General features: G+C 40.1%; 1 protein-coding gene across 5 annotated transcripts in view; it reads left to right on the plus strand.

Annotated features, from left to right (window-relative positions):
• grik2 (glutamate receptor, ionotropic, kainate 2) overlaps nt 1–13,707 on the plus strand; it is a 261,749-nt gene that overhangs the window by 154,571 nt on the left and 93,471 nt on the right. For all 5 annotated transcript variants that reach the window (XM_051407269.1, XM_051407264.1, XM_051407267.1 and 2 more), the window contains one exon: nt 13,113–13,256. In XM_051407269.1, the coding sequence (XP_051263229.1) occupies nt 13,113–13,256 (144 nt within the window). The remainder of the gene's footprint in view (nt 1–13,112; nt 13,257–13,707) is intronic.

A 13,707-nucleotide genomic window follows, 5' to 3' on the forward strand; every position in this document is an offset into this window, starting at 1 on the left:
GAGAGTAGACACAGGTAACCTTTCTCTCCAGCACCAGACAGGATGCAGCCAACCTGTAGTTACTATGGTAACAAAAAACCTTTTTCAAATATCGACACACACATAATGGACAGGGAATAAACAGTGTTATGAGTCGGTATTCAGTTGGGTGTATATCTGCTCCACCAACCAGCACTTATTTTAGTGAGAAATTGTAACTTTTGGAATGGTCCACCTCTCATTCCCACAATCTTCTCCCACTGAAAGAGCGCAGCTACAATGGAGACTGAACACGCTGAAGCATCAAAATGTAAAGTTTGTAGAGAATACAAATCATCTTTATGACTTATATTGATGCTGAGCTGAAAAGAAGACTGTCAACATATGACACATTTTAGCTTGTGTTTCTAGATTGACGTATTGTTTACAGACTTAAAATGTGATATTTGAGTTTGGTGCAGGGAGCTTTTAGTTGAATTCAATCGGCTGTTTAATTTTTAACATTTTGTCACCACTTAAGAAACACTAGGTAATAATGTGTGTATTACTGAAGCTGGCTCATCAGGCTAATTATTAGCTAATTGTACTCTTGTCTTCTGACGGCAGTATGCTAAATGGTTGTCCTTTGTGTACGTCTATGAAATACTTTCCCAATTAAAATCATGTGCTTATTATGAATTGAGTTATTAATGACTCCTGATGAAACATATTTTGGAGACCAGTCAGACTGGTTGTGAAAGATGTTGACAGAAGACTAAAAGTTGTGTAGTGTGTCCAAGTCTTAAGGGGATCTTAGCCCTATCTAGAGCCAGTGTTTGGTTTTTGTCCATTCTGGACTACTGTACAAACATAGCGGACTTCACGGAATGTGACCCGCGGCATCTGTAGATAAAACCGTTTCATTCTAAGGTAACAAAAAAAACAATGATTCCTATTTTATTTGTTTGTCAAGTGTTTTGTTAATCCTGGCCTCTTCCCTATGCTGACTTTGAATCAATTTCATTTTATGATCTCTTGTGTCCTTTTGATTGCTGCATTTGCTTTGAATTGGGTGATGTCTTGTAATGATTTTATTGCATGCCAGCACCGTCGACGTGGTGCTGATCATGCATGTGTGTCGTAGCTGTTCATTGTGTCCACAGAGTCCTGTCTGAAGTGTAAGATAAGAAGTTAATTATCGCATGATGACTCACATGACGATCTGGTTGTGCTTGAAGTGTATATGGGCTTTTGATGAATTGTGAAGTGCAAAAACTCTATAGTGTTATGTAACGCATCACAAGAAGTTAAGTATCTTCATGGTCAACAGCTGAACCAGCAATAGTGTTTTGTTTGCTATGAAGCACAAATAGATCACATCATCAATGTACAGTTCAAAGAAAAATATAGGAAAAGATAAACTCAATGCGAGCTCCTAAAAAGTGACCTCTCTGGGCTATAAATAGTGAACATCAGCAGTGCCTTTCAAAGATGAAAAGCACTTCAAGATGAGAACGGTCAGGGAGAAATTACATGGCTCATTTGTCTGTTGAATGTGACATTTCCTGTGATGATTAACTATGAAAATCTGGAACGATATATTGACTGGTGCCAACAATGACTACCTATTTCTGTTACAGCTCAGAGATAGCTACAATTTCTCCCCAACTGAATAATAATAAAGTTATCTTTGTTAAAAGCATTAAACCACTGTCTTTTGCCAGTGTTACAAGTAGAATAATTTATAGTTGGATTCAGAAAGCTGGTTCCATTTAGCATCTAAATCCAGGTTATCCCAAATGTTTCCAACAATATTCAAACTCAGAGAAATCTGTCATTTTTTTCAGGGAATGCTGAGTTTCACCGGTTGCCTGTCAATGGCGTCATATCCCCTTTGTACATGTGTCAGCATTGTGGTTGTATGCCAGAAGCTGTCATTAACTGACTTTTTATCCAGCCACATTTTTACCATCCACTGTTTAGATCTTGGTGCTTTTTAACTCTAGATTTGAACCGGATGAAGGATTTTAGTCATCAGACGTCTGGATCTTAAGTTATCAGAGAAACAAGCTGAGCTAACGTTAGCAGCAGCTCGGCTCGCAGCCCCTCCGGGACGTCCTCTGTTGCCCAACAGCGTGGGAGAAGCAGTGATTGTTAAGGTGGAACTGCTTTATTCAGTGTGTTTAGTGGTTTTAATCAGCGGGTCTGTTTGTTTTGGAGAGGAGCAGACCTCTGTGGATAATTGGGCTCCTGGTAGAAACCTCCTGAACCATGAATTGTCTTCACCACCATTGGTTTTAAAAAGCACCAAGATCTAAACAGTGGATGATAAAAATGTGGCTTCAAACTGAATAAGAAGTCAATGTATGACAGCTTCTGGCAGACAACCACAACACTGAAACAAAGGAGATATGATGCCATTGACAGGCGACCAGTGATGATTACACACTGGACTTTTGAAGAGATAATGCATCATTTAATTGAAATCAAGTTGTTTAAGTAATCTAACAACTTTATTAGAGTTCATTTCACCTCCAGGAGCTGTCCAATAGTCTGCTGAATGAGTATGAGACTGCATCCCTGTCTCGGTTGCTAGCTGGTGAATTAGTACTATTTTCATTGAAATTACACATGATATCTGCAGACTCAGCATGGTTTTCCATTAATCAGGATGTAAGTAGAGCTATGACCAGGTAACTGACTCATTTTTTTTTAGCTTTTATGCCCCTCCTGTCACCAGAGAATATGCTGGTATGCTCTTGATAAAATAATTTATGACATATCAGTGCAGCCTGTGTGTACAGTGCTGAGAATAGCAAGAATAGCTGATGGCAGTGAGTGACCTAGTCATGACTAAGGCCTCTGAGAGATTCCAAAAGAGTACAAAACATGCTCAATATTTAATCCCTTCATGTAGTGTGGGGGGTAGGGTCCAGAGTAGCCACGGAGCAGTGAGGGAGAGTGGGTACTGAAATGTTTTGGGCAGTCAGTCTAGTGTTAAATCTCCCACACATACACACACACACACACACACACACACACACACACACACACACTCCTCCTATACCTACTTTCTTACTTTGTTCCCAAGTGCACCCTCATCTCTCAAGGTGTTTATGTTTCAATCAAAAGAGCCAGAGTGGCGTGACCACAGCTTTCCGCGTGACCAGCAGAGCTCCGGCTGCAGCCGCCACCCTCTGCCGCTTTAGGAATCAGCCATAAAAATGCCACCTCGCCAATCCCTTTTCTCCCCTTTTTTTCTCTGCTATTACTGACCTCAGCTCTGGAAGCCTGCTATTGGTTTTGTGTCCTGCTTTTCTGAGAGGAACTTTAAAATAAATCCATCACTGTCCCCCGTGGCGGAATTCTAAGAAGGGCTAGGATCGACCTCTGTCTGTTTGTTCCTTTTGTTTGAACATCTGTCACATGCAATATCACTGATACAATTTTGACGGAACATGGGCAGCAGTGCATCTTATCACTGTGTTCCATAAGTGTTGGATCAACATATTGGGTCAGTATATATTTTATTGGAATCAGATGTCAGACTATATGTTATTGTAGGTTCACTGCCAATATAATAAAGGATCTGCTCTGACTACAGAAAATAATAATAATTCAAAAAAGTGTGTAAAACAGTGTGTGTATGTAATACGTATATAATAACATATGTGAGATTTAAAACCTTCACTTGAAATATACATATCTCCATTCTTGTTTAAGCCATTACCATTTCCTTTCTGTATTGAAATCCCCTTTTCTAGTAAGGCACTGGCATAATATGGAGGTTCTATTGTAGTGGAACCTTTGCAAGAGCAGACAAAAAGATGCCTAAAAAGTGTCCACGGAAGTCATTTATTTTAAAGTGTACACATAGGACAAGTGCAAAGGATATACCTTTAATTTTTTAATGAAATCCAAAATCAAACTTTTAGCAGTTAATACAAACAGGCGTCCTCTCTATAAAATAATGTATTGATGCTAACAAACCTTTCATGGCATCAGAAAATAGTAATGATAAGTATAGTCAGGTTCTTTAGGGGTGGAAGAAAATATCAATACACTTGAGTATGGTGAAACTTTTTTGATTCTGTTTGAACACTGTATCAACTACTAGCAGCTGGGGTATAGATAGTACGTATGCATGAGAGTTTAAATATCCCATTATTCCGCTTTATAGGCCTACTTCTTCCTAAATTTTGGCATGGGATTATAGATATATATTATATATTAATATATAATTATAGATTTCTGGCAATACGTATCGTATCCCAAGATTCTTCCCAATACACATCCCTCCTTTAGTTTTTGTATTAAAAGTCAATCACACAAGATAAATATTAGCAGGTTCTAAACCTGTACTTTTATTTTGTTGTTGCGCAATGCCTTTTTTAAAATCTGGACCTCAAATTGTACGTAAATGATAAAATAATTTTGTTAGGTATCACTGGAGAGTTTAGGCATCCCATATTGTGGCTTTATATGCCTGTTTCTTAAGAAACTCTCTCTGTAGTTCTCTGTAGTCCGCATTTACAAAGAACATGCTGCAAAGCAGCATCAGGAAACAATAACCCCGGCCCCAGTCTGGTGAAAAGCTATTTCTTGACACTTTGTTTCCATGGCAATGTTGATGAGCTGGTTGGTTAGGTGGGGGTTGAGGAGGATTGGGGGTGGGGGGACCTTTGCAGCCACTAAGTCAGGCCTGGGCATTTTAACAATTCATAAAACTGTTGAAATCAATCTGAGCTTAAGAGATTTAATAAATCTCTCACTCTGTCTGTGAGATGAGCAAGAGAGAGAGAGAGACAGAAAGAGATGGAGGGGGGGCAACAATGAGGTGGAAAAATAGACAGCGTCAGGGGTAATGCTCATATTGGCTGACACAAGGGAAAAGCAGCTTTTAAAGCGTTTAGCTTTAATTTCATTCAGGAGTGACATAATTGATTTTAATGAGATGTTTATAGAGTGAAGTGCCGGTGTTGCTAAATCATTTGCGAGTCTGCCTGACGGGTACTTGTGAGGCTCACACCGGGGAGAAGCAGAGAGGCACACAAACCTCCGCTGCCAGAACTCCTCCAGCAAGCCTCCACTCATCTTCACTCACTCCTGCACACACTACTGAATGCATTTGGATGCTTATTTTAATTAAAAACATATTTAATTCATGAAATACTTTTCTTAACTTTGACACCGTATTGACTGAAGCTCTTCAGCTAGAATTGTGGATTTAGCCTTTTAATAAACCCCGCAAAATACACGTCATCACATGGCTGTGCCTGCCAAGTCCCAGCTACTGTATGTGGGTGAGAATGCAAGTTTACTTCTACTGCCCAACAAATCCCGCTGACTTCTCCTGTTCGCAGTATCAGTGCTGTGATTGACTGACAGGGTGTCACATTGCTATTATGAGGTCCCTGCGGGCCTGTGTGGTTTATAGCGGAGAGAATGGATGGTGGTGTGAACATCACAGGGCTGCAGCTCCTGCCCTCAGCACTGAGAGAAAGACTGGGTGCCATGAAGCTGGCAGTCACACTGAACTCTTTACCGTCCAAAACACACAAAGTAGTGTTGAACGGAAATGGGTTTTTGAAGGCTGATATCAAGGACGGTCCACACGGAAAAAACAGCATTGGTCATGATTTCAGACACTTAAAACTGCTAATGTTTACATTTACTTGACAAGGACTTCTTGCAGTCATGCAAAAAATATTATGTACTGTATACTGACAGGATATAATTAGTGGACAGAAACCTGCATTCTTTCTAATGGCCAGTAGGGGGAGCATCATGGGCTGCAAAAAGATGTTTGCTAGTATTGAGTCTTATGGGAATATGAGCCTACTTCTCACTTGATTTATTATCTCAGTAAACAGTTTCCTCATTATTTTATGGTCTCACTCTCTAGTTGCAGTCTTCTTCCATACAGCATGATGTTCATTAAGTAAATGATGGTCCCATTTAGAGTATAATAGACCATAAAGCAGGGTATGCTTTAGGGTGTGGCTACCTTGTGATTGAGAGGTCATTCTCAGTGAGTCTGTCCAGCTCAACGCACCAAACTCAGATCAAACTGTCAAACTAGGCAGTGCTGATCAGACATGGATCCAGATTCTGTTACTGTGTTGCCTTTATCTTGCAAGTCAAATCTCATCAGAAACTTACTGTCTATCTGTATGTGTATGACCAGGCAAGCTGCTATTGTTTTCTGCTATAGATAGAGTCAAAAACTAAGCGCAGCCACTGAAGACAACCTAACATCACTGCAGCTGGTTCTGAAAAACCGAACGTGGCAGTGGCCATAATGCTGAACTCGTTAGGTTTAGGCACAAAAACTACTTGACTGGGTTTAGGAAAAGATTGTAAGTTTCGTTAAGTACCTAACATAGCTTAAGTATATGAATAAAACGTAACATAACTGACATAATGTAAAACAAATAGGGCTCTATCTTGCACTCAATTGCGCGCAATTGACTTTGTACACTGGCGCTTGTATAATTCCTATTTTGCACTCGACGCACATTGGAATTTTCCCTCCACCGATGCACGTCCTTAAATTAGGGAATGAACTTGCGCTCCGGGGCACGGTTCAGCGAAAAGAGGAGGCGTGTTCCAGCGCAAACGTTCCCTGGTGCTATTTTGCTGTTTCAGAAAACAATTGCGCCACAGACCAGGAAAAACCTAGTCTAAAGTCAGTGGCACTTATTCAGATGCTATTTTAAGGGCGCAGACTTGAGGGGATGTGCCTGGGAGGCAGCAGCAACATCGCCACCCGGTCAGGACGGGCATTAATACTGTGCCGCATCCCGGACAGCTCCCGCTCCAGCATGTCAAACCCGGTTTGCTGCAGGAACGGGTGGTCCTCCGGCGTGTAGTGGGTCTGGATCCTCTGCTCCTTGGTGTTTGCGCTGCTCCCTCCTCAGCTGGTCCTTGCGCACTGCTCGGCCCGTGCGCACTGCTCCCGAGGCCAGGGTCTTCTTCCTGCGAAGCTGCGTTACATTGTTTTGATTTATTGTATGGCTGTGTTACATTTATTTCATGTCAAAAATGACAAGAACGTCGGTCTCCTCGGCTGTGAACCGCTCCTGACGTGCGCCTGGCAAATCCGCCGTTATTATAGCAATCTGCCATGGAACAAGCGTGCCTGCTTTTAAAGGGAATGTGAGATGACGCTCTGATTGGTTTATTGCACGTGACGCCCAAACCACACCTATGACTAATGTAGCTACTTTTGCGTTTGATACTTGCGTTTCAGATCGGCGAGATAGGGCCCTTAGTTTAATAAAAACCGACCCTGGGAATGAGACTCAACAATCAGCTATCCTCAAGCCACCAACCCAAAGTGTCTTTCTATTTTTTTTTTGGCCCTGATTGGTTGTTTTTTTTCAGACCTGGTGGATTATTGTAAATGCCGTTAGGAGCACTAGGAGGATCCAGAGGAACCTGATTTTTTCACAGCTCTGTCTAATGTACTACTGTCAGGATGTAGTGAAAGTTTCAGCAAATATGACAAAAAGTATTTTTTTGTAAAAGTGATCTCCTGCAGCTTTAATGGTGGAAAAGGCCACAAATGACGCTAGAGAGATACCTACAGCATCGTATTTTGAAGTGGAGAGCCACTGACCAAGCAGCAGTATTGGGTGTGAGCCTGGGTTGATAATAACTATAAAGTCAGTCAGCGTTGATCACACAGTATTGATCCTATCACTACTGGTTGACACCCGCATCTGTACAATGATACTGCATATCAATATAACCCCCAACATGCACACTTAACAGCCTCCAGGTGACACCCACGCTGCAATAAATTCACACTCCTTTTGCTTCAACACCTTCTTCTAACACAGATTATTAATACCTCACACTCCTGTGGGCACACGCTGAAGCCACTTGGAATTTCTAGAAGGCAAGATTATCGACTGTGATTGAAACATTTCTGGACATTTCCCATGCCTATGGATCTAGCCACACACACACACACACACACACACACACACACACACACACACACACATTCTTGGATGTTGAATAGCCACTGGAGTGTCTTCACCACACTATTACAGCCATCTTAAGCTGCAACCTCAATCAGGGCTCAAATAGGGAAAAATGACAGGTTTGGGAGTGATTTCCTTCCTCCAGGACAATGCTTTCCCAAGCACCTTAGGGCACGATTTCCATGCAACAACTGTGGAGAGCTGTTTTGATTGCTTTTCAATCAAGCGAGACAAACACTAATTAGATTTTTTTTTTTTTTTGAGGAACTGCAGAATTATAGGCTTCTTTCATGAAGCGTGGATGACTGGCACTCCTCTGATAGCTTCGCCGGCACTCCTCTCTTTGGGCCCACTGTTTGCTGTCAAGACTATATTATATTAACAGTATATATATATTTTGTATATTGACAGAAATAGTAAATTATTGCAGCACACAGTCAGACTGGGTATAGGAGTCTGCAGATATTGACTTTGACATCCTTTTTATTTGTTGCCAGTTTAATTGGCTTAAACAGTCTCTTATTGCTGTATTAATTAAGATTATTATTGACGCCATATTTTAATTGATACGGAGAAAAATCCTTGTTGCCTTCATTTCCACTTCCTGCTCCCGGTCTTACCAGTGTTCTCAATCATGCCATCATTTACGGAAGGTGCTTTAAGATGTCCACATCAATCCTTGCAACCCAGCTCAACCCAATTCTGTGGTTGAAGACACTCCTGTCATTTGTGTATCAGCATTACGGACATTCATTTATCAAGAATGGTGTGATTGTTATAGTACGGAGTCAATGTGGGATTTTTTTCTGAAATTCTTTTGCGTTTCTTTACGCTCTGCATTCCCTCTGATCCCTAAAGCTGTATTATGCTATAGCATTATGTATTATGTAGTAGGCCTTTTCTGGTTTGACCACATTGTGAGTGCGCACCCCCTCCAGCTCTGGCTTCTCATGCACACCTCTTCTTTATAGTTTTTAAATGTAATATCTTTAAATGTGTGTTTTATGTATCTTTTTGTATTCCATTTCCCTCTTTTTTACCTTACTGCACTGAAAAAAGTATAACCTTGCTCAAACTAAAAAAAATGATGTCCAGATATCACATCTAAAATATTTGACTTCACATAATCTAAATTGAGTAACTTCTTATGACCTGATTATTTTATGTTGATGTAAACAATAATAATGCACTTGACTCAACCTTAATTCTTTGCCTTGATCCAAATTATTTTCTTAACATTTTAGTTATTGAACCAAACTAATAAATAGAAAGTGAACCAACCTGATGTATTCACTTTTAACTGAATTAACATGAATTAATGTTTGCATTGACACCAGTTAATTAATTTACATATATCCAAACTATATTTTTCACATTTTATTTGACTTAACTTCAAAAATAATTTGTGTTTCCCACCTTATAAACTCTATAAAAAAAGACACTTGGCCAACAGATTATGTTAAATGTATTTACTAATCTTTAACATATGAACCAATGAGCAATCGGCCTTTTTTTGTTTTAGTAGCTCAGATCGTTCTGAAAATGACAGGCTGCAGTCTTTGCATTTCCACATCCGATAACTGAGAAAACAAAGGAAGAAATAGAATAGAATAGAATTCCCTTACAGGTGATACACCGATCTGTGTTGGCTCAATCAACAGAGCTAAAAAAATACAGTAGTCCATTTGCTGCTATGAGAATGTATAGATGAGTGAGGGTCTAATATTCAGGGTGATTTGTGAAAGGGTTAAAAAGGCGATGTGCAGTGTAGATGCAATATGTTTCCTGTTCAGGTTGGATGAAGATATAGGCTACAGCCAGGGAACTGAAGAGAGCGGCCTTGTGGTTCTGAAAGCATACAACATAAAATAAAATAAAATAAACAATTACTGCTCTCTGAAGACCACATAATACAGAACCAAGAGGGTCCCGTTGTTATCGGCCCACGTCTCCAGCGCTTCACTCGGACTGTATTTCCTTTCCGGTCCTGACAACGGTTGCTGTCTACAGGAGGTTACACAGTAGAGGCCGAGAGGACGGGCCCAGTCTGAATGTTCTGTCTACAAACTGCAGTGAACACATCTCCAGGCACAATATCTGTTTATCCTGAATGTAGCCCAGTTGGACTAGCGATGGCTTTTGTCTAGCTTACGTTACCCTTACTTGTAAAAGCGCGACACAAATAAATGTTTTATTATTCATGGTCATAACGTTACCGGTAAATGCTAGCTAGCTACCCAGCTACTGCCAGCTACAATCATGCCAGCTATCGCCCCATTGAAGTACTTAAATTGGGTTACTCTTTTTATTTTTGACAACACAAAACACTAAAACTTTAATTATCAGCAACTGCTTTGCTACTTACGTTTATTTTTGGACGAAATCCACCCAGGAGGTAAACGATATCCACGATGTCAAATGACCAGCATGCCGAGAGAGAGCTACGGGACTGAACATGTGCTCGGACTGTGCAGTGTGCAATGTGCATTCACATTCAACTCAAACTAAAAATATTACCTGCAGGTCCTGAAGGAAAATTGAGAGAAATCAAAAACTTAGTTTTGGGTCCTTTGGACGTATATTTAGTTCAGTATAAATCAAACTTGATGTCTCTAAATGCAAAAAGAATGAGATTCACAATCAAATCAATAATTGTATCCTGTTTTAAATGGCAGTTATTAGTTTGAATGAACAACTGCATGTTACACTTTTTTCAGTGTGGCTGAACCTTTTATTTTCATAAAACACTGATACTGGTTGTTTTTAGTCTGTCTGTGTTTACTGTATCTGTCCCTATCAATCACACTGACTGCTGTCAAGGCTGATTGAGACAGAGCTGTCGCTGTGATTATAATGTTGTAGCCATGGCTGTTTTGGTTATCAAGATTATTAGTTTATAATGGGTGGAACACTTACTACATGCAGGGAATTAACATGGTTGTGCTGGCTTAATGCTCCTGTGGTGTTTTGGTAACACATCACAGTACACATACAGCAAGGGCGTTCCAGAGGGTAGGCATGGGGTGGCACTGATGATCAGAGGCTGTAGTGGGCTCTGTTTTAAAGCTAAAAACTAGATGACCCACCCCTTCTATCGGTACCAACCATCTCATGCTAGCATGTTGGGAAGAGGGCTACATAATGCTCCAAAGTTGTAGTGATGGAAAAACTGGCATGGCCATCTTCAAAGAGATCCCCTCTGACCTAAAGATATCTGAATAGAAATGGATTCTACGGGTACTCTCCCCTTTGCAGACATGCTCATTTTATGCTAATCCCATGCAGTTTGGGGGCAAAACTTTGAATTGGAATTGCATAAATTGGGAATGACTGGAAAGCTGAGACACTACTCCATGCCACCACTGCATAAGTCAGTGCTCCACCTGTTCTACCACAGTCAAAAAAGTCTGGAAATGCCCCTGCTGTACAGCTACTGTATCCATATCCATAGTATCATAGATTCAATCACTAATGCAGCCGCAGCCTAAGCAATAACAATATCCACATTGCTCACGGTGTCTGTATACAGTCCGAATGAGACATAAATGGATCATGTAAAGTGTCACATCGTCTCTGCTTTCTGTAGTTTCTGGCATTTCCCTAAACTGACTGTATTGTAACTGGACCACACCAACAGGATCAGGAGAATGCAAAATATATTGAAAAAAGACACCTTACAACTGCACCCACTGTACTGCACACACATTTTACTGTACATATTTTTACATGCATTCAGTGATTCTGAAAGGCAGAAAGAGTTAGCTGCCGCCCTTTGTTCTGTGAATTAGAGCTGCAGCTAGACATTGTAATGCATTTTATCTCATGTTGTTAGGTTTGCTGAATACTCCTGACTAGGACTCCAAAAATACTTTGAAAGTTTACAAATGGCTGGAAGAATATTAGCATATGGAGTGTGTGCTCTTGTCATTAAGGAACCTAAAAGTAATAACTGACTGTGGTTCAAAATTAAGGAAATAAACACCATTAACAATGTAGCTATAGCTCACACTCACCCCCCTTCTCTTCTGCTCCAATCCTGTCTGGATTCTAAAGTGGATATTACACATGGACTACAATAACCATAGACTAAGCAGAATTAAATTTGTACACTGAAACATTACGACCTTGTATATCACATTGTTATTAGCAGAAGTGTTTGGCAATGCTTTATTTTAGGGTTCTATTATTTCTAAACATATTGTTTCTATGTTTCTTGGAAATAACTATAAATTTAGCATCAAATAATTATATATGTTCCTTTTCAGAGGAATTTCCTTTAAAAAGATACTCCATTTATATCCAATTAAGTCATTCATCGTTGATTTTTTAAGCGTTATTCTTTGTCATACTAATTATATCTGTTCAAATATTTGCACAGATATAATTAGTATTATTATTTATATACTCTATTCTCTATTTATATTGGCATAGTGCTTGTTTGAGTCTTTCATTTTATCTGTATTTATTCATGTTTCCTTAACCTATTCCTGTATCTCACATTGCTGTATCACAAAAATCTGCACCCTTACTGCAGATGAATGCACCGTTCTGACACATTTCAAACTTCACTTTAAATTTTTTGACAGGAAAAATGCGTAAAATCTAATATTTTTAGGTTTTGGCAAATGCAATTTCATGTGCAACCCAAATTTATTCTATATATAGCATGCATATATGAGCTCCTTTTCTCACTTTCCTTTTCCAGACTCTATCTGCATTAACATATTGTAAATCTATTTCACTCTCTAATCCACACTCTTTCCTGCACTTCCCAGTCATGGAATCCTTATAAATATGGACTGATATTGTCATTGGTGTGTTTATGTAAACCTGCAACTAAGTGTTTTATTTATGCTTATTTTATATTCTAGATTTGTTCCTATACTATATATTTTCTTCCCCTGTGAATATGTTCCTGCTGCAAGCCATTTTCAAAAAAGTCTCTTATCGGTGCATAATATGTCAATAGTAAAATCACAATATATTCATGGCCATTGTGTCCAAAGCATGGAAAGATGCAGTTTTGATGTGGGGCTTTAGCAATCATGATATTGATATTTCTCTGATTCAGATCCATGCTGCCGGGACACACTGATTTGTTGTGTGCTGTTTTCCATGTTAATGACGCTGTTTCTTCCGCCCCCCCCCCATCTCGGTTTGCAGACGGACGCCGCGCTGATGTACGATGCCGTGCACGTGGTGGCCGTGGCTGTGCAGCAGTCTCAGCAGATCACTGTCAGCTCATTACAGTGCAACCGACACAAGCCCTGGCGCTTCGGGAACCGCTTCATGGCCCTCATCAAAGAGGTAGATGCTTGCTTCCCATTCTGTCTTCCTCTTCAACATACACAGCACCTTCACACAGAACACATGTGCTCTCAGGAAAGCACACAGAGACAGAATGTAAATAAGGCTGAGGCAAGAAGAAGGGGATATGAATAAATAGAAGTGATTTAGCTTTGTATTTATTTATATGGAATTCTTTTTTTTAGTGTGTGTACATACTGTACATACTCCCTCCCCCGAGGAGGGCGGCCATCTTGAGCCTGCTGTCTGTATTTCAGCATTAATCACCCATGCAGAGACAAAAACACAACATTATCTACATTTTTGGTAATTGCCCCACAGTTTGTGAAGCAGGGACAGTTAATCCAGAGCTTTCTGTACGTGGAAAGGCCGGGGATTAGGCAACCTATATTTGGGGTTCTGTGTTCCTCTTTAGTTTGCAGAGATCATGAGAAGACTGCAAAGAAATGAA

This window comes from Dicentrarchus labrax, unplaced genomic scaffold (genome assembly GCF_905237075.1).
Source record: "Dicentrarchus labrax unplaced genomic scaffold, dlabrax2021, whole genome shotgun sequence".
Taxonomy (NCBI): Eukaryota; Metazoa; Chordata; class Actinopteri; family Moronidae; genus Dicentrarchus; species Dicentrarchus labrax.